Source organism: Caenorhabditis remanei, chromosome V (genome assembly GCF_010183535.1).
Source record: "Caenorhabditis remanei strain PX506 chromosome V, whole genome shotgun sequence".
In the NCBI taxonomy this organism is placed as follows: domain Eukaryota; kingdom Metazoa; phylum Nematoda; class Chromadorea; order Rhabditida; family Rhabditidae; genus Caenorhabditis; species Caenorhabditis remanei.
In genome coordinates this window covers 16,060,252-16,082,655 of record NC_071332.1, presented here as the reverse complement: position 1 = coordinate 16,082,655, position 22,404 = coordinate 16,060,252, and the positions used below count along the sequence as shown (strand labels likewise).

General features: G+C 35.5%; 3 protein-coding genes across 3 annotated transcripts; all 3 read left to right on the top strand.

Moving 5' to 3' along the window:
* Positions 1 to 1,167: 1,167 nt before the first annotated feature.
* GCK72_020483 (uncharacterized protein) lies at positions 1,168 to 1,924 on the top strand (the record flags this gene model as incomplete). The annotated part of the gene is made up of 2 exons (XM_053733601.1): positions 1,168 to 1,264; positions 1,311 to 1,924. The coding sequence occupies 2 exons, from the start codon at positions 1,168 to 1,170 to the stop codon at positions 1,922 to 1,924; spliced, it is 711 nt and encodes a 236-aa protein (XP_053582514.1).
* An 11,084-nt stretch (positions 1,925 to 13,008) lies between these two features.
* Positions 13,009 to 15,344, top strand: GCK72_020482 (uncharacterized protein; the record flags this gene model as incomplete). Its single annotated transcript, XM_003116043.2, has 4 exons — positions 13,009 to 13,184; positions 13,227 to 13,372; positions 13,420 to 13,469; positions 15,327 to 15,344. 4 exons carry the CDS (start codon positions 13,009 to 13,011, stop codon positions 15,342 to 15,344), a joined length of 390 nt encoding a protein of 129 aa, XP_003116091.2.
* Positions 15,345 to 17,297: 1,953 nt separating this feature from the next.
* Positions 17,298 to 18,510, top strand: GCK72_020481 (uncharacterized protein; the record flags this gene model as incomplete). The annotated part of the gene is made up of 6 exons (XM_053733600.1): positions 17,298 to 17,419; positions 17,467 to 17,698; positions 17,747 to 17,947; positions 17,997 to 18,113; positions 18,172 to 18,316; positions 18,383 to 18,510. 6 exons carry the CDS (start codon positions 17,298 to 17,300, stop codon positions 18,508 to 18,510), a joined length of 945 nt encoding a protein of 314 aa, XP_053582513.1.
* Positions 18,511 to 22,404: the final 3,894 nt, after the last annotated feature.

Below are 22,404 nucleotides of genomic sequence, written 5' to 3'. Positions count from 1 at the left end.
ATTATAACAAGACACTTTTCTGATAACTGTCAAATGGCTGTTTTCATAATTTTAGGTGAGCGATTCACTAGTTTTCCTACAAAACTGATTACTGCAGGAATATCCTCATTTGTTTTCCATGCATTCACTTCTCGGTCGGATCTTTCTTTCAATCACGTGTTTGCAAGAATATGGCAATTCACTTTCGGGATGATCGCATGTCTGAAAATCATAAAAGATAACGGAGACAGTGGGCATGGGCAAGAGAAAGTTATTTTTCTAGACACTTCAAAAAGCAGCAAGAAACTCAATTGGGACAATAATTTATTTAAAACCTACAGTAACTCAATATTAATTGTAACAATTGCTATCACATTTTACTCAACACCAATCAATCCACTGATTGCAAGGTATGGTTTTAATATTGAAGTTTCATATTCTGGAATAGATCCAAACTTCTCATTTTTCAGAGTTATAGTTACTATTTTAACGGCCGTCTTTATATACGCTTCGTCAAATAATGTACCAGTTTTCAATAACTTGCTCATCTACACTGGCAATATTTCATTTGCACTTTATCTTGTTCACTGGCCGTTATATGCATACTGGAAAATCATTGGCAATGATAGCCATATTGGTAACCACTGAACGTTGAGCTAATCAGAAATATTACATTATTTCAGGGTTATTTTTTACGTTTATTATCTCGATTTTTATTTCGATAGTATTTCATGAAACTTTCGAAAAATGGTCTCTGAAACTTGACTGGAAACGAATAATATTGTTGATTGCGTTTTTGGGCTCGTTCAATTTCTTAGCATTGGAAAAAGAAGAAATTGAAATACTTATCAGACTCCAAAACGCCCAGAAATCAACGTATGTTTCAATAACATAAGTTTAATTAGTGTATTTTGTTAACAGATCTTTTGAAGTCTATAATGATGTATTGAACAAGACATTCACAAATTATGGTAAGTTGAAAACCAGTTAAAAATCTTGTAACCTGCATTTTAGATCAAGTAGAAATACAAAACCGACTATGGCAGAAGAATGATTTTGTGCAGCTTGCAATCCCAAACATTGGAGTTTGGGTCGGTAGAAATCATCGACCGGTATTATATTTCAGCTCACTATCCGAATGTTATGAAACCAGTTTAGGGCTTATCAGGAAATGGAACAATGAAGTTTATGATACTGGGTAGTAGTACAATGGCTAATCTAGCGCCGTTGATACAGGATGAATGTGGTGCAAAGGCCAAGGAAATTTCTCAAGTGACATTTCCATGTATTTATTCATCCCGAATTTTGGACATTAGTTTTTTGATTTATAGTTTGTGAGCCTGTTTTTCCCACTCAAAGTTGGCACTGTACGAAACAATTCGGCGAGTATCGAGAAGCGGTTCGTGATGAGAAACCAGATTATCTTATAATAGGAGGCCGTTTTAACAGTATGGGGGACCCACTAGCAGAGAACATTACAAATATCGATTTTGACCCGATTCTTGCTGTTGCTAAAGATCAATTACAAGAATTTATGAAATACGTTTCAAAAAAAATTATACTTCTGCACGCTTTTCCAAGACCAGTCATTGAAGAAGTAGAGAAGCTTGCACAACACTTCAGAGAAAAAATGACGCCTGCTGAAATAGATGCAAGTTTGAACTTCATTGTATTTTACCAAGTTTTTCGTTTTCAGAAACTTGTCGTCGATTCATTCGAGAACGGATACAATATAGCAAAACAGAGATATGATATATTGCTGAAAGAATGCGGTGCGAAGTGCGATTACATAGATTACACAAAAATTTTCCATAATCCCAAAACGAATACAGTTCGATATTTCAACGATATTGGATTGAGTTACTTTACGTCAGGCCTTCATTTGACACCTATTGCGTTGGAAATCGCTCGACCGGATATCAAGGAATTATGCACAAAGTTGTGAACTAGTGTTATACAAGTCTACAGCAGTTTGGCAATATGTTTTTTGAGTAAATCACAAAAAAAAATCATGAATTACTTATTCACAATGATTTTCTGTAGCTGTAACCGTCCAGGGAGAAACTTTGCAGAACTACAATAATAAAGCTTTACTTTTGTCGAAAATTACTTTTTATAACCTTGTTTAATGTATGCGGATGCGGGGACGTAATTCAATTGGTATGTATCGAATGAGATTTTAAGTCATACTGTCGAAAATAACTTCATTTCTGTCTTTTTTCCGTATTTTCTTCCACACAGTTCTGCTTTCCACTGATATTCGGATAGTCGCTAGATTGTGACGGCAGAAAAACCTGAAGTTAATTTTCAAGATTTTTCAAAAATCATAGTTACCTAACACTTGAATTGGTGTTCCTATAATAGTTCAATAATTCTCTCCAGCATTTTATATAAAGCTACATACAGCTAGTTTTACATATTCTCAGAAACAGTTTTGAAGTTAGTTGAAATATCATGATGATAAAAGAATATGAGAACACAAAAAAACAAAATCCTAGGGATAAAGAATGTCATGTGGAGACGGGAAAGCGAAACCATGAAACACCAGAAAAATTGAGTCCAGGCGTCAGCAACCGTTGAATTGACAACGAAATCTGATGGACCTATTCACAAGGTAGCTTTTTTTGCGCTACCTTGAGAATAGGTCCGTAACAATCGGTCAACTGGAAATTTCAGATCAGGTTTTCATATCTTCGCGTATAAAAACCTACATTCCTATGTATGTCAATGTTTCCATCAGCGCAGTCAACATTCGCATTCACACTATTCATAATAATTTTCTGTTTTGATTACTTCTTATCTTCCTGTACTGAATTCTCCCTGGAGATTTAATGAATTTTTCATTACAGTCTCAGTCTTCAACTTACGAAAAAACCATTGTAGGGCAAGTTTGAATTTGGTGAAGACAAGTAGCACAGAATAATTTGCATGTTTGCCCATCAGAAGTTATATCACTAAAAACATTTGTTAATAGAGTATAAAAAATTAAGAGTTAATGTACCGTACATCATAAATTATATTGGGTGGGTCCATAAATTGTTTTGCAGCGTTTATATCACATGTTGCGCAAGCTGAAAACAGTTAAATTATATAAAATATTTTAACCGTTCTCACGACTTACGAGGGATTGGTACTTCATATGTATCAAAATTGCAGATGATTTTGGTTATCCTGTACTAAAAATAATATCTGCTACTAAATCCAGACTTGTCAAAAATCGGGCCGGGCCGGTCGGCCCGGATTCAAAAATGGGTACCCATTTTTACCAATTTTTTTTTGAAATTTTTCGAAAAAAAAAGAGTAAAAATGCTTAAATTATCATACATATTCACATTTTGATTCAATTTTAAATGTTTTTTCGAAAACTATACTTTTTTCAAAAAAGTTCAAAAAATTTCCAAAAAGTTCAAAAAATTTCCGAAAAAAAGTTCAAAAACACAAGATGTTTTGAAAAAATGTTTCAAAACGGGCCGAGCGGGCCGGGCCGGGCCGAGATTTTTCCTGATTTTGGCGCGGCCCGTGACAAGTCTGACTAAATCTATACTGAGTTTCACTTACACAGGTCCACTGAAATAGGTACGTCAGCCAAGGCTGACGTACGGCCGGCCGCGGCTTTTTATTGAAAATTTCAAAAAGCCGCGGCCAGCCCAAAAAAGTTTTGGCACCAGTGGGGGTCGAACCAGTGTGGCCAGACTGGTACCAAAAATCAAAAGTATATCAAGTCATGTTTTCAGTTGAAACTCTTGAAAGCCGCTGCTGTTTGAGATTTTCAGGAAAAAGCCGCGGCCGGCCGCGATTTCTGACAGCCTTGCCATCAGCTCACCAAGTAAGCAACCTGCTGGCTGGATTGGCATTCATGGCACTGGAAATAGTAGAAAATTTGTTGCCTGGAAATGTTTCCCGAGTCAAAAAAACAAACTCAGGAGTCACTCTTGCCGGTGTAGTCGTTGATGTTTGGCATAAAGACGCCGTACATTGTGCAGTAGTTCCCGGGGGAAGCTTCCTCCACATCGTGGCATTGTTTTTTCTGATAGTTTTTTGGTTACATGACGAATAATTGCTCATCAACACTTTTGTTTTATTTGCATTTATTTCCAGACCAACTGGTTCGCAACTGTTTACCAGTTCTTGTAGCATTTTTCCGCTGTTTTTGGAGGTATCAAAATTAGAATAATGTCGTCGGCGTAACGTAGATGTGCTATGTTTCAACCGTTCATTCTTATACACGCGGAGTTATCGTAGTCTTCGTCGTCTCCTTTCAGATGAAACCATGAAATTCGACTGAAAGCCGATTCAAGAATAGATTTGGTGAAATGGAATCTCCTTGTCCGACACCTCTGGCAATGAGGATATTGACTGGATTGTGGAATGGTGTGATTGTAGTGGAGCAATCATTGTAACATTAAATTAGGAGTTTTATATATCTTGAGTCAATTTCTTGAGTCTTCAGGCTTTCCCATAAAGCAGTAGGTTCTATCATTCCCAAAGCTTTCTTGAAATCAATGAATATCATGGTGATTGGTATTTGGTATTCTCGTCCTGGCGAGCCTGCTACAGCGGCGGGAGTCTACTTCACGGTAGGTCCGCTAGCTGTGATGTAAGAAATCATTAAACTCTTCATCAGTTTGGTTCATTTGTACAAAGTGGGTTTGTGCAAATGGGTCGAGTTTAGGGAACCCCAGGGTCTATGTGTTCATCACTACTATGCATGTCAGTAGCTGCTTTGATGGTTTCGGACCCTAGGTATTTATCATCCCCCTCTCTTATATGAACAATGATTATTATCAGATCAGGATTCCTCCAACTATGTCATAGTCGTCGGGTATAGGCTCACCACTGACTATGACGGAGTTTCCCGCCAGGAGCCTCACGGCCTTCAACTTTCCCTTTCAGGTTTGCACCCTCCAGATCAAGTCGGCATCCAACCGGTCCGCGCGTGTGTTCTTCAGGGCAGAGCTCTATTTCAGATCTAGAGACAGAGACCATCCAAACACTATGCCAGATCAGAATGCGGTGGTTGGGCATCCATACTTCCGGGTTGCTACCCAACTGCTCCCTACCGCTCAAACGGAGATCACCGGAATGATACTCTCCCCCATCAGTCTTTGCACTAAATGGATGTGGTCAATTGTCGAGAAGAATCTTCCGAATTCTGCATGTTTGACCGGTTGGGCTTCTTCTAATGTTTTCCGGATGCAATTGAGGATACACTTTGCGAAGTCCTTGTACAGTACCGGAAGCAAACGGATTGTACGATAGTTCTCCAGATTTTCTTTTTCTCTTTTTTTGAATAGTTGTTTTGGACAATTTCCATTTTGTTGAAACTTTTCCTTCTTTCAGGTATCGTGAGAATCTTTCCGCAAGGTTTCAATGAACTGTGAAGTGACAATTTTTTCAAGAAGTCTGCTGATAGTTTGTCTTCTCCTGCCGCTGTACTCCGGTTGCGTCGCGATGCGTCAGGTGCACTTCTGCGGATCTTTTTAATTGATAGTCGAATGATGTCGTACTTTATCCTATTGGATTTTTCCAGAAGTTCTGCAAGTCGATTGTCTGTTGCAACCGACCTGCAGTTGTTGGTGCAAACCCGGAGATCGGCTCTTATAGTTTTCGGCCGGGTTAACTGTTTCATATTTTTTGAGTGGTAGACGTCCTTTACTCCGAGATTAGATTGCAAACTCAGGAGTCACTCTTACCGGTGTAGTCGTTGATGTTTGGCATAATAACGCTGTGCAGAAATTATCGCTGTACAACATACTTGCAACGGGCCGGGCCGGGCCGGGCCGGGCCGATTTGAGAATTTTCACCGGCCCGGTCGGCCCGGGTCACAGTACAAACATTTGAAAATTTGAATTTTTTTGAAAATTTTTTTGATTTTTTCGCAAAAAAGTCGAATTTTCGACTATGTTTTTACATATCGATAAAACTCAAGTTTACATAGGATTTTTGACTATTTTTGATGAAAATTTCAAAAAATTTCGAAAAATTTTGTGAAAAAATTGTGCTCATTTTTTGACTCCGGGCCGGCAACTTTCTCTACCGGCCCGGCCCGGGCCGGGCCGATATTTTGCAAGTATGCTGTACAACGAGTGGTAGTTATTGGAGAAGCTTGAGTAGTGGATAGAGTAGCAGATGTAGAACCAATAGACACGTCTTCTAGTAATGGACCGACCCACGAAGAAAACTAGTCTTTTCCCGACCGCAATTTAATGAATTTTTATGACAGAATAATGCAAAATATTAATTTATGCGACAACTTTTCATGACAATACAATCGTTTCATCATATTTTTCATGAGGAATTTTTTTTCCATTGAAAGCTTGATATTTATTTTTCAATTATCTAGTTGCCCGCGTATATAAATACGGGTGATAGGGTCCTGATAAAATATGACGACAATTAACACAGTTTCTCACAATAAATAGACTTTATTGCAAGAAATTAGAATAAGAGAGCGTAAAACTTACAAAGCAAAAGTCAAAACACCAACGCTAAAACTAGAACTTAACTCTGAAAGCCAACCGACTTCAGAAAACCACTTGTTGCCACGTGGAGTACGCGTGTCCGCGTGAACTGACGCGCTGAGGTTACGGTAGGCGCGTGAGGACTCGGAAAACTACAGGGTTATGAGGGTACCTTGCCACCGGCAACTATTTAGTACGAGACGACCCTGAATGCCAATTACGGATAATAAAACAAACGGTGCAACATTCATTCAACTTTTTCATCACATCTGTCGCTGATGGGTTTTTATCAAAACCTAATCAGATGTATTACAACGATATCGAGTTTACAGATTAAGTTTACAGATGATCGTAGCCTTCTTAGTTTTTTTGTGGTGCTATGTAGAAATGAATAATTTAGTTTGTAAATTTCAGACATCTGGAAACTTTGATCCTAATCATTATTTTCCGCCGAATTGGATTCCTATCAAATATGAAAACTATGGTATTGTTTCTGTTGTAGAAAGTTTAAAATTAATAAAGTTATTTTTACTCAGGCTCACTTCCAAAGTGCCACGTACTGCACATCTTTCTGACATAACTTGAGCAAATCAGATCACCGAGTGAGACATCAACAACTAAATTATGGCTTATTCACTTTGAAATGGCGATTCCTCATCTCTTAGTTAGTTCTGATGTGGGCGTCATTAGACTAATTTTTTGAAAAATAACATTGAGCAGAAAACAACAGTCTGTCGCAAAACAAAGAACATTTTTCAAGACGCACATCTTATTCATTCTGAAATTTTCACAAGTCTTCAGTACCTCAAATACTTTGTCGTAACGAAACATGAGCTGCACATTTCGAAACAACTATTTTGAATCCGATGAATTTCTCGTACTTGCCTTACATAGTTTGTCTGTTATACAAGTACCAATCTATACTTTGGGAGTTTATATAATCATTATGAAGACCCCAAATGAAATGGGAAAAATGAAGTTTCCTATGCTGTTAGTGCATTTAAAGTGAGTTGTATGATGAAGGAGTTCTTCAAAAAATGTATTCCAGATTCGCATCAAATGACATATATACAGCAACACTTTCAATCTCAAGAATAGTGTACCCTATTTGTTCCGGTTATTCGACTGGAGTGCTTCCATCTATTGGGGTACCCATTTGGGTCCAGGGTTACATCGGACTCACATTGTTTTTTCGTAAGTTTTCCGATATCCAGTTTGTTTCCTCAATTTTTTGTTGTCAGTTTTTGGACCAGCTGTCATTATGTTCTTCGAGAATCGGTACAACTATTTGGTACGTTCTGACTGTGATACTCATAACCGGAGATTCAAACGAGCGATTCATTATTTTATTAATTACTTCATTACACTCACCGTAGTTATGCCCAGTGTGAATTTCCGGAACGTTTCGGTAAAATTTACCGGTAAATTTACCGGAAAATTACCGGCAAATTTACCGGTAATTTTCCGGTAAATTTTCGGTGAATATTTACCGGTAATTTACCGGTAAATTTTTACCAAAAAAATTTACCGAAACGCCCATTTACCGGTAAATTACCGGTAAATGGAATGAAATTAATACTTTTGGATTTATTTTTACGTGTGAAAAATTTCAAATATGTTTACACGTCATCTGACCTGTCACGCGCCGTGTTTAATTTATCGCCGGAATTTACCGGTAAATTTACCGGTTTTACCGAATTTACCGGTAAATTTCAACTAGATTTACCGGTAAATTATCGATAAATTCGGTAAATACCGGAAATTTACCGCAAAACGCATTTACCGGAAAGTAATAATTATCGGTAAGCACACACTGGTTATGCCATCCTTTCTCAATATGCCGGATCAGTCAGTTGCAAGACAAATAGCTCTGAAAAAGCTTCCTTGCCTACCACTCGAAATAGTCAACCATCCAAGTTTTTTGATGCTTGGAAATGAATATCTAAACTTTGTCTGTACTGGGATATTCGGCATTTTTATTTGGATTCAAATCTTCGTTTTGGTTGCGAAAACAGTCAACTTCGTATTCCAAACAAAATCTCAATCACAACAAACTGCACAGCTTCAACATTCTTATTAGCAGTATGCATCCAAATTGCTTTTCCATTTGTGGTGGTCGTAATTCCTGCTTGCTATATTTTATCAACTACTTACACTAATAATTTCGATATGGCTTTTACTAATTTTTCGCTGATTATGATCAATTCACATGGATTGTTTTCCACCATTATTATGCTTCTTATTCACAAACCTTATCGAACGGAAACCTTGAAAATTTTGGGATTTAAAATATTTCGCAAGAGTAATAAGTTGGCAGTAGCTCAGAAGTCTGCCAGTGTAACGCATAACTGAGTTGTTTTTGAATAAACCTTTTTTGCTATCATTGACTCGGTTTCTTCTTATGCAACTCATTGGTTAGTCTAAAAAAAATACCTAAGAAGGTTAATTTGAAAGACGAAACCTTGACAGTAACACTTTGTTGTATAATACGAAACTCACGCTTTTTTTTCTTTTTAGATTATAGGTAGTTATTCAATAAGTGTATACACGACAACTTTTCATGAATAATCGCATCGTCATATTTTTCATTGACGGTTTTCTTCTCCACACGTGACGTTCTATTTTTGTAATGAATGCCACCATGTCTATGTTTTTTGGAAGTTTTTTTCATTGAAATCTTGTTTTGCAGTTTTAATGAGATACACGAACACTAAGCATATTTTTCATATGTTATCATTCATCTCTGACCATACATCGTGTAGTCGCAGACAGAGCTTTGCAGAGATAAAGACGGAAGTAAAATTATTTTCGACATTATGAAATAGACGGTAATATTAAAAAAGTTAATTAGTTCCATTGGGAGATAACTACCATTCGAACATAAGAAACCCAAAATTTTATTTTATAGTTTGACCATAAATTGTTTGACCAAACATTATTTTAGTTTTTTTTCTCAAACATTCAAACAATTTCAAATAACTTTAAACAACTCAAAAAAAACTTTTATCGTCAACAAAAAAAGTAAAAAGAGCATGACCGCAGTAAAACTGTTATAAAAAACGTGGTAATCAGTGAAATCCCATATTATTTTTGCAAAGCTTATATTGATTCATCTAATTGCACTTGTCATTAGGGAAAAGTTCCGAGTAGTGATTAATAGATTAGTCAGTTTTTTTTTTACGTTGTTGGCATTTGACTAATTTCTTGAAAAATAACTTTGAACAGAACATAACAATCTTTCGTAAAAACGAAAATTGTTTTTTAAGACACACATCTTATTAATTCTAAGGGTTATGCTTTTCTGAATCAAAAACTTGTTTTGATACTGAATTCTAATCTTTCAAGGAAGATAGGCCGATAGATGGTATCTCATAATAAGATACAAAAAAACAAGCAAAAGTCTTCAGTATCTCATATATTTTGTTGTAACAAAGCATGAGTTGCACATTGAAACAACTACTTCGAGTCTGAAGAATTTCTCGAACTTGGTTTACATGGCTTATCTGTTGTTCAAGTACCACTCCATACTTTGGGAGCTTACATAATCATTATGAAGACCCCAAATGAAATGGGAAAAATGAAGTTTCCAATGCTGTTAATGCATTTGACGTGAGTTTAATTACATGAAAAGCAGTTATTCACAAATGAATTCAGATTCGTTTCATATGACTTATGGGCGTTACTTATTCTCCCAATAACAGTATTCCCTATTTGTTCCGGTTATTCAATTGGATTACTTTCATCTATTGGAATGCCAATATGGATCCAGACTTACGTCGGACTCACATTATGTTTTCGTAAGTTTTCCGAATTCCGGTAAACTTTTATAGTTTCCGTATTTTTTCTTTGAAAATCGGTACAATTCTTTGGTACGTTTGGATTCCGATACTCAAAGCCGCAGATTCAAACGAGCGGTCTATTACTTCGTTAATTACTTCGTTGCATTAAATGCATTCGTGCCATCTTTTCTCAATATGCCGGATCAGTCAGTTGCAAGACAAATAGCTCTGAAATAACTTCCATGCCTACCACTTAATATAGTCAACCACCCAACGTTCTTCATGGTTGGAAATGAATATCTAAACTTTGTCCTTATTGGGTTATTCATTATTTTTGTTTGGACTCAAATCTTCTTTTTCTTTGCAATAACTGTCAATTTCATATTCGGAATCAAATCTCAATCACAACGAACTACACAGCTCCAGCGTGAATTCTTCATAGCAGTATGCATCCAAGTGTCACTTCCATTTGTGGTGTTCATGACAGCTGCTGGCTATATCTTATCAACAATTTACACTAATAATTATGATATGGCTTTTTCTAATTTTTCAGTGATTATGATATCTTCACACGGATTGTTTTCCACAATCATTATGCTTTTTATTCACAAACCTTATAGAACGGAAACCTTGAAAATTTTAGGAATTAAAAGATTCTACAAGAATAATAAGGTGAAAGTGATTCAAATGTCTTCCAGTGTAACGCATAATGGATTTTCTTCTCAATAAATATTTTTTCTTGCTATCATTAACTCGGCTCAGTCTTATGCAACTCATTAGTTAATCAAAAAACTGAAGAAGATTTATTTTAAAGACAAGACAGTAATAGACCTACTAAAATCGTTTTTTGTCATGCGATTAATGACGTTAAATGATAATGAAAATAGCATACCTAAATCTCAAAAACACAGTGTAATTTGACTATCGGAAGTGAAAAAAACAAGTACGAAAACGACGTAAATGAATATTTCAATCAAAAACAGTTATTAAAACGACGAAATGACTGAGAAAACGAGTTTGCATTTAAAATTCTTTATTCTTCTTTTTTTCTGTTCTGAATATTCACGCTTTGGCTATTTTACGTTTGTGACTTTTTTTTCAAAATTTTGACAAAACGACTTAATCGAGTATCGTTTTCGTCGTTTCTATATATTTTTAACTACATAATAGTACAAGTTTTCTTTGTGGGCAGGTCCGTAACACTTTGTTGTATGATACGAATCTCAATCTTGTATTGTTTTCTGCTTATTAAAATATAGGCTGTCACTCAATTAGTGTGTACGCGTCAACTTTTCACAACAATATAGGGTGCGCCATAAATAGTGATATATGCAAAAAACGTTATAACTTTTTTCAAAAACTTCAGAACATCTTTACCTTTTGACAAAAAATCATTCATTCGCTACAGAAAAGATTTTCAAAGATGATTTTTGATCTGTTCTCATTTGTCCTGAGTTACAGCTCTCAATCCACCCGGGTAGCTACGACCTAGGCACGGAGGTAGTTGACGATTTCAGCGTCCCAGGACTTATACAGAAAACAATTCAGAGAATTCAAACCAAACTTTTTTTGTTAAGAAACTCTCTGGGTCTGATATTCCTAATTTGAAAATATGAAGAAATTGCGTTTTGGCGAAATAGGCACCCATTTAGACAGCCAGGTGAACTCCGGAAAATCGTATCTGAATGCCTGTTAGGTAATCTTGGAGTTGTGTACCGGCGCTTTGATTTTCTGGAATGTCCAGAAATGATTTTTAAGATGAAAATATGCTTAACAACAAATTCCAACCTTGAAACAGGGTTTCGGAGTAAATTTGGTTCCTGGGTGGACCAAAATGTAAAAAGTGTAGCAAAGTGGGTATCTTCCGACTAAAACTGGGACTGAAGGTGGATCTGAAGTCTCATCAAGAAACGTTCTGTTCTAACAAAACGTTCTTAAATGTTTTGCTACATTCGTTTTGTTTTTTAAGTTCTGGTCGGTTTTTTTGGTCAGTTACTTTCATGAGTAATCACTGGGATTAAACCAGTGATTTTGTGCATGCCAAGGAGGCACTCATGAGCTATCAGCGTACATAAAATCCTGAGTTCTTAAACTAGCAAGGTGATTTTTTGAGAACACAGTGAGAAAATATTCTGCTTCATTTTCATTTATCATTGAACTATTTTTGTTGAAATTTCAAAGCCGTAGGATACTTTTGTCACGCTCCGGTCCAAATTAGACCTGATCCTGTATTTGCCGGAATATGTCCAGGACGGTATACTGTGAATATATGTTTCAAGAAGGTCTTGAATATGACAATATATTCCATACGTTTCATTTTTCTAAACACCTGCATTTGCGGCATTCTTACCTTCTTGAAACTCACAAAAAAGCTTTTCACACACACTGATACAGTCAATGGTAGAGCTGGCTGGAGAAAAAATGTTGCCACCTCCGTAAAAATTAAAATTACAATCTGTCACTTCGAAAACTTGAAAAACTGATAAAAACTGATAACAAAACATATATTTGGATGCGCCTGGAGTTCTGTGCCTGAACCAGGGCTGACCCAAACATTCATATCACTATTTATGGCGCACCCTGTATAATCGCTTCATATTTTTCATGAACTGTTTTTCTTCTCCCAAAGGAGATCATATTTTCGTAATGAATGTCACCATGTCTATGTTTTAGGGAAGTTTTTTTCGTTGAAATCTTGTTTTGCTGTTTTAGTGAGATATACGAACACAACACAACGCTTTCATCTGTTTATCATTCAGCTCTGACCATACATCGTACAGTTGCAGAGCATGAGTTGTACATATCGAAACAACTATTTCGAATCCGATGAATTTCTGGAACTTGCTTTACATAGTTTGTCTGTTATTCAAGTACCACTCCATACTTTGGGAGCTTACATAATCGTTATGAAGACCCCAAATGAAATGGGAAAAATGAAGATTGCTATGCTGTTAGTGCATTTGACGTGAGTTCAATTATAACACAGTTTTTCAAGAATGAATTGCAGATTCGCTTTATATGACATATACACAACAACACTTGCTTTCCCAGTAATAATATTCCCAATTTGTTCTGGTTATTCGATTGGAGTACTTTCATCTATTGGGATGCCCTTATCGATCCAATGTTACATCGGACTTACATTGTTTTTACGTAAGTTTTCCGAACTTCGGTTTATTTTCTATAGTTTTCGTTCTCAGTTTATGGACCAGCTGTCACTATGTTCTTCGAAAATCGATACAATTATTTGGTACGTTTGGACTGTGATACACGTAGTCGAAGATTCAAACGAGTAGTACATTATTTCATTAATTATTTTATTACACTTAACGTACTCGTGCCATCTTTTCTCAATATGCCGGATCAGTCAGTTGCAAGACAAATAGCTCTGAAAAAGCTTCCTTGCCTTCCACTCAAAATAGTCAATCACTCTAAGTTTTTTATGCTTGGAAATGAATATCTAATTTTTGTCTGTAGTGGCTTATTCACTATGCTTATTTGGACTCAAGTCTTATTTTTCTTTGCAAAAACTGTCAATTTCATATTCGGAATCAAATCTCAATCACAACGAACTACACAGCTCCAACGTCAATTTTTCATAGCCGTATGCATCCAAGTTGCTCTTCCATTTGTGGTGATTATGATTCCAGCTTGCTATATTTTATCAACAATTTACACTAAAAATTTTGATTTGGCTTTTACTAATTTTTCGGTAATTATGATAACTTCACACGGATTGTTTGCCACCATTATTATGCTTCTTATTCACAAACCTTATAGAACGGCAACGTTGAAAATTTTGGGAATCAAAAGGTTTTGCGAGAGCAATAAGGTGGCAGTGGTTCAAATGCCTTTCTGTGCAACGCAAAACTGATTTTTTCTCCTCATAAATCTTTTTTTCTTTCTACTTCAAAACATTTCAATCTTGTAAAGTTTTCTGCTGTTTAGAATATATGTAGCCTATTGCTCAATAAGTGTGTACGCCACAACTTTTCATGACAATATAATCGTATCATCATATTTTTCATGAGGAGTTTTCTACTCCCGAATGAGATCATTTTACACGGTCAAAAAAGAGATTTTTGGTTGATGGAACAGTAATATTTGAAATAAATTTCTGACAATTCAGCTCCTTAGGTTTATTCAGGCTCTCAATCTAATGGTATTAACAATTTTGCTTCAAAACTCTTTGTTTTCACAGAAACTCCTGATATAGGGAGTGGAATAAACTTATGACGAGCAGTGTATTTTCGTAATTCTGGTTATTCGATTGGAGTACTTTCATCTATTGGGATGCCCTTATCGATCCAATGTTACATCGGACTTACATTGTTTTTACGTAAGTTTTCCGAACTTCGATTTATTTTCTATAGTTTTCGCTCTCAGTTTATGGACCAGCTGTCACTATGTTCTTCGAAAATCGATACAATTATTTGGTACGTTTGGACTGTGATACACGTAGTCGAAGATTCAAACGAGCAGTTCATTATTTCATTAATTATTTTATTACACTTAACGTACTCGTGCCATCTTTTCTCAATATGCCGGATCAATCAGTTGCAGGACAAATAGCTCTGAAAAAGCTTCCTTGTCTTCCACTCAAAATAGTCAATCACTCTAAGTTTTTCATGCTTGGAAATGAATATCTAAACTTTGTCCTTATTGGGTTATTCATTATTTTTGTTTGGACTCAAATCTTCTTTTTCTTTGCAATAACTGTCAATTTCATATTCGGAATCAAATCTGAATCACAACGAACAACACAACTCCAACGTGAATTTTTTATAGCAGTATGCATCCAAATTGGTTTTCCATTTGTGGTGGTCATGATTCCAGCTTGCTATATTTTATCAACAACTTACACTAATAATTTTGATATGGTTTTTATTAATTTTTCGGTGATTATGATAACGTCACACGGATTGTTTGCCAAAATTATTATGCTTGTTATACACAAACCTTATAGAACGGCAACGTTGAAAATTTTGGGAATTAATAGGTTTTGCGAGAGCAATAAGGTGGCAGTGGTTCAAATGCCTCCCTATGCAACATATAACTGATTTTTTCTTAATAAAGCTTTTTTCTTTGTATCATTGACTTCGTTCAGCCTTATGCAACTCATTAGTGAGTCAGACAGCTGAAGAAAATTTATTTGAAAGACGAAACTTTAACAGTAACACTTTGTTGTATGATACGAATCTTAATCTTGTAAAATTTTCTGCTTTTTAGAATATACTCAATACGCAAGAACTTTTCCTGACAATATAAATATATTATCAAATTTCTCATGAAGAGGTTTTCTTCTCCTAAATCAAATCATTTTAAGCGGTCTAAAAAGTGTTTTTTTGGTGGTGTTACCGTAATATTTGAAATAAATTTCTGAAAATTTGGTTCCCTAGGTTTTTTCCGGCTTTGAATCTAATGGTATTAACAATTTTTCTTCTAAACTTTTTGTTTTCACAGAACCCCAGATTTAGGGAGTCGAATAAACTTATGACGCGCACTGTGATGGATGTCACCATGTTTATGTTACAAGGAAGTTTTTTGTTCATTGAAATCTTGTTTTTTGCTGTTTTAATGAGATTTACATATAAACACCAAACAACCTTTTCATTTGTTATCATACCATTCACCAAATAGCTGCAAGCATGAGTTGCACATATCGAAACAACTATTTCGAATCAGATGAACTATTCGAGCTGGCTTCACACACTTTATCTGCTATTCAAGTTCCTCTTCACGTTTTTGGAGCATACATTATTATAACAAAAACTCCGAAAGAAATGGGAAAGGTGAAGTTTCCAATGTTGCTGGTCCATTTAACGTCAGTTAAATTTAGTTTTTTAACGGAAAAATGGAAATAAAAGTTGCAGATGTGCCACTTATGATGTTTGGGCAACAATATTGGTTGTCCCAATTATAGTATTTCCAATCTGTTCTGGTTATTCAATTGGAGTACTTTCTTCCATTGGAGTGCCTATCTGGTTCCAAGCCTATGTTGGTCTTTCACTGTTCTTCTGTAAGTTAGAACACAATTTCTATGGTCAAATACCTTATTTTTAGTATTGGGACCTTCCATCACTATGTTTTTTGAAAACCGATTTAATTATCTAGTACGAGACGACTCTGAAACCCAATCTCGGAAAATAAAACGAACGGTGCAACATACATTCAACTTTTTCATCACATTTGTCGCAGTTTCACCATTTATTTCTAACATGCCGGATCAGACAAACTCACGAAGAATAGCGCTTGAAATTTTACCTTGTCTACCATCTCGAATTGTTGACAACCCTAAATTTTTCATGCTTGGAAATGAATACCAGATATTCATTGCAGTTTCGCTATATCTCATATTTATTTGGTCACAAGTATTTATATATTTCATTAGAACAGTCAAGTACACATCTCGAGCGAAGACTGTCTCCAAGCAAACTTCACATTTACAAAGACAGTTTTTCAAAGCTGTCTGTCTACAAATATCTCTACCATTTCTGGTTATCTTGGCACCAGCGGTCTATCTTACGTCTACTTTATACACCAAACATTTTGATATTGCACTTTCGAATATGTCAGTGATTATGGCAACATCCCATGGGCTATTTTCGACTGTTACCATGCTGCTTATCCATAAACCGTATCGAGCAGAAATAAGGAGGCTTTTGGGAAAATTGAAATTGGTCAAAAAAGAGAATTTAATTGCTGTTAAGATTTATGTTCACAGTACAACTGATTGAGTGAATAAAAAAATTTGATACTTCCCCAGGCTCATTTTTTCACATTACATGTTTTTTGTGAATTCTTCAACTTTTCACATTATGATTAGTCAGAACCAAAATTCACAAAACTTCAATTTTCTTGGAAAGTCAGAAAAAAAAACATTTTTTAGAATTTCTCCAAATAAATTATTCTTCAGAATTACGAAAATAATGAGAATCGCACGTTTGGATTCGTATAAAATGTTGTGTGTTTTCAGAGTTGTGATATATTTTTCAGCTTAAATTAATGAACCCTTCATAATTAGCGCTTAAAAACAGAAAACATGGTACAATATTTCAGAAATATTAGAAAATCACATATGGACGAAATGCACATCAGTCTTTTTTCCAACGAGATCTACCTGAGCAGCTACTGTATCATACTCGTACTGCAACTGTTCTGTGCTGGAATAAATGGGATCATTATCATTATGTTCTGGAAGTAAGTTGTAATATAAATTCATCATCATCAATCAGTCCAATTTTCAGACTCCCCGCTCTCCGTAAAAACAAACATCTCCACCTCGTCTTCTATCTTTCTGCTAGTGATTTCCTAGCGGCATTATTTGAAATACCGTATATTATTTATATGATATTAAAATGGAATAATTATCAACTCGATTTCGACCCACTTGTCATTTTGATTTCTTCCACACCTCTGCCTCTGCAACGTAAAGTTTCGGCGATCATTACTATAGGAATAGCGGTTAGCAGGAATCTGGTGAGTTCATTCTAAGTCTAATTCAAATTTCAATTTTCAATTTTTCAGGCCATATTTTTCCCCGCCAAATTTCGAAAACTTGAACAAAGCTACTACTCTGAAATAACTCTTGCCGTTGGTATAGTGTTTGGGGTATTTGATGCCGTTTTAATGTTTGTAACATCCCCAATAACCAGAGTTCCAAATTGTGGAACTAGCGGATGCTTTGTCAGTGATCAGTTCCGATCATATTGGGGAACTTCGAATATGGTACACTTCTTTAAAAAAATTTATAATTTTTTCATATAACATGTTTCAGATACTCGGATTCATTGTGGTCATTTTATCAATCAGCATTTTCTTTAAAATCAAATCAGTTGGAAAGGAAACACCAGTTATCCATACTCCTCTAAAACAGTGCAGTAAATTTCAGCAGGTAATTTAAATTGGAAATTTTTTCCGCGGTTTCACTGAACGTCACGTCTCTGATTCAGGCAAACCGAACAACCACTGGAATTCTGATTTCCTCTTTGTTTTTCCTAACGATTCCCAGTTTGTGCGTGGGAATTCTCGAGTCTATGGGATACTCGATATTCAGACTCGTTGGACCTTTCTATTCAGCAAGTTTGATGTTGAGCGGTTAGTATTTGGGGGGGGGGGGGGGGGGGGACTGAACCAAAATATGAAAATAAAAATAAATTTCAGGGATTTCTAATGGAGTCATATTCATCGGTTGCAACGGTGATGCACGTCGAATGATTGCCAGTAAATCAGGACATTCGATGAGTCATACTAACTCGGCATGTCATCGGCCTGTTGTCTTGAAGATATAATGTTTTTCTGTTTTATTTTACGTTGTGGTAAATTGATGTTTTTTGGTCAATTTGTGGCCGATTCGTAAATTTAATCCCTACCAAAACATTATTATTGTTAATCGCTGGTCGCAAATACATGTTGCGTTTAATATTGCATCGTTTACTAACAAATAAATGGACAAACAATACGATAAAAAGAAAATATACTTTTTGGAATCATGACTGACAACCGTTCTGAAATATTATGGACCTATTCTCGACCTATTCACAAGGTAGCAAAAAAAGCAAAAATACTAGCAAAAAATAGTTTTTTGCTTTTTTTGCTACCTTGTGAATAGGTCCATTATACTTTTACGTATTTTCGAAAATTTCAAACTGCTGATCTCCGAATAAATGTCTTTCTTGTTTTTCCGCTGGAAAACGAATAATTATACCCATTTTGTTATTTGAAATCGTCGAATTTTGTTCTCGAAAATCTAACTACAAACTTAAACCAAAAATAAGGAGCTCACCACATCTGCGTCATAATCCTTTTGGATTAATTGTGATATATTTCGCTATAAGCGCAGAGCTTTTTCTTTTTCACCTGCCTTCTCCTCCAACTCTCATTCACTTACTCCTAATGCCTGCCTCACCACGTTTTGAAAATTTCCTGTGGTCCCCCCTTATGATATTTTCTTGAAAAATGAAAGTTTTAGATTTTTGTTTAAAGTGACCTAATTTGTTATTTCAGCTATTTTAAGTATGTTTTCAGAACAAAAATTGTTTATTTGAAGTTTGAGGCACGTGGCGAACTTTTGAAATTTTCACAACCTGAAAACAATGTATTTTATGAGCATCTGCTACGAATTGGAAACTGATCAGAAGACATTCAAACCTTTTGATAAAAGTTTTAAAAGTCTGTGGTTGTCAATTTTTTTAAAGATACCTACGTTTTCAGAGCTAAAACAGATCAACTGACATCTTTTTCTATACCCATCGAAATCTTGAAAAACCGAAATTTTCAACTAAATTTCTTTCTTTTTTTTTTGCGGTTACCCCCCAATTTTTTTTGAAAAAATTGTTTGCTTGAGTTTTACTATTTATGAAGCATTTTGAAACAGCCCAACAATTTCACAAAAAAACATTTTTTTTTGACTCTCAGTTTCCTGGTAAAAGTAGGGACATGACCAAAAACAATTTTCATAGCCTATCGAAAAGCCTACAGTGCGCGTCATAAGTTTATGCCACCCCCCAAATCGGAGGTTTTTGTGAAAACAAAACGTTTTCAAGAAAAATGGTTTGTACCACTAAATTCAGCTCCTAAAAAAACCTGGGTGACCAAATTTTCAGACACGTACCTCTAATAATACGGCCCCAGCACCAAAAAGTCACTTTTTAGGCCGCGTCAAAAGTTTATGCCACCTCCGAAAAAACGAGTGAACCTCGAATTTTTTTCGCGTCTTTTCAACTTTTATCAGTTTTTTTGTTATTTTTCGTTGTTTTATAATGTTTTTGATAGAATCGTCTGCTTCTAAAATATTTTGAGCAATTTCCCAGTTGATTTTGTCATGGTTTTTGAACTTTTTTGACTTTAGATTGAAAATCTTGAAAAATTCAAAGAAGGCCCATCAGAAATTTACTTTTAGACGATGGAATCAACAGATACCGGTTATTTATGTTGAAAAAAGAAAGAAAAACGGTTCCTGGTTGATTCTCCGAAGATTTGGATTGCTTGGAACGCATGCTTCCTCAGACTGTCATTGAGGCTTTGACGGTAGTTTGGCTGAATGACATTCTACTTGTCCAGAATTGCATTTTCCTGTTGAGCAGCAGACGAAAACGCTCAACCTTGACAGTAAACAACATTTTCAAGAAGTTTCCAAGCATTTCTAACAAAATTCAGATCCGGGGAACTCTCAGAACAGCGGAGGAACTTTATAATATTGGTCAAAAAGCAGATCACCGTTCCTTGATGTATATGACCTGCAAGATGATCTCGAATGACCATCAAAGATCATTTTATGTAGGAATCATCATATTTCTTGTCAGAATGTGCAGAGAATTGTCAACAAGGCAACCAGACTAGATCCTGCATGATGATCTGCTTTTTGATCAATATTATCAAGTTCTTCCGCTGTTCTGAGAGTTCCCCGGATCTGAATTTTGTTAGAAATGCTTGGAAACTTCTTGAAAATGTTGTTTACTGTCAAGGTTGAGCGTTTTCGTCTGCTGCTCAACAGGAAAATGCAATTCTGGACAAGTAGAATGTCATTCAGCCAAACTACCATCAAAGCCTCAATGACAGCCTGAGGAAGCATGCGTTCCAAGCAATCCAAATCTTCGGAGAATCAACCAGGAACCGTTTTTCTTTCTTTTTTCAACATAAATAACCGGTATCTGTTGATTCCATCGTCTAAAAGTAAATTTCTGATGGGCCTTCTTTGAATTTTTCAAGATTTTCAATCCAAAGTCAAAAAAGTTCAAAAACCATGACAAAATCAACTGGGAAATTGCTCAAAATATTTTAGAAGCAGACGATTCTATCAAAAACATTATAAAACAACGAAAAATAACAAAAAAACTGATAAAAGTTGAAAAGACGCGAAAAAAATTCGAGGTTCACTCGTTTTTTCGGAGGTGGCATAAACTTTTGACGCGGCCTAAAAAGTGACTTTTTGGTGCTGGGGCCGTATTATTAGAGGTAGGTATCTGAAAATTTGGTCACCCAGGTTTTTTTAGGAGCTGAATTTAGTGGTATAAACCATTTTTCTTGAAAACGTTTTGTTTTCACAAAAACCTCCGATTTGGGGGGTGGCATAAACTTATGACGCGCACTGTATAAAATTCTCTACTTTTACTTGTTTTCGCTTTTCTTACCAGATTGGAAAACATTGAGAAAAAAATTGACGAAAAAAAAATTTCGAAAAAATTTCGAGAAAATTCATTTTTCTAAAAATCTAAAAATCTCGAAAATTAGGCCGAGTCACCGGAAAAACTCTTAAATTCGTCATTTTTTCTGCAGAATCTATCAAATGAGCCAAAAAAATCACAAATTTTGTGGAGCCAGTCGGGAGTCATTCCATGTTAACAAAATATCAGTTTCGATAAGAAGATAGCATATTGTAAACGGGTTTTTAACTATGTACGACGTTTAGATATTTATGTAGCTGCACTTTTTTGAAAATTTTTTTTCAAATAATTTTTGCTGCTGAATTTGCGTGATTTTAAATTTTGACTAGCTTTTTGAGAATACATATGTCACTTGCAAAAAAACGGAAATCTTAGGATTCAATTATGGAGTAAGACTTTAGCAGGAAATTTCCATGACAGTTTGATTTCTTCCGTCCGAATCTTCCTTTTTTTCAGTAATGGATTTGTTTATTTCTCTTTATTTATTAAATTAAAACCTACCTTAATAAAATATGTAACAGTCTTGACCACATGACATACTCCCGTGGCTGCAAATCTTTTATTTGGGTTGTTTATTGCATATTCTTTGGAGGGATTTGGTGTATTGGAGTTTATTATTTGATGGAAATGGATGACGTTGCAGAAAATATTTCGAACAAAACATGCTCATTCGATATAGTGTTTCAGTCAAAGAAATTTCAGCGCTAACCTTTCTAGCCTTTGACCCAGAAGATAGTTCGATTAGGTACAATGTACCTGATGTACTTTGTACTCCGCTGTTCATTATAAAACTGAAGATAGAGAGTTCAAAGTTAGCCTACTCAATCTGCTACACATCACATTGTTATTATTACATTACAGCGACAATCGGAAAAGAAAACGAATGTACAAAGTTGACAAAATGTAGCTTAACATGTAGTCCACTGTTCATTATAAAAAGGAAGATAGAGAACGAGATAGTGCTGTTTTCGTCTTGGCTTATTTGTTTGACGGTTGTTGTAATTAGTTTTTGCAGAAGTA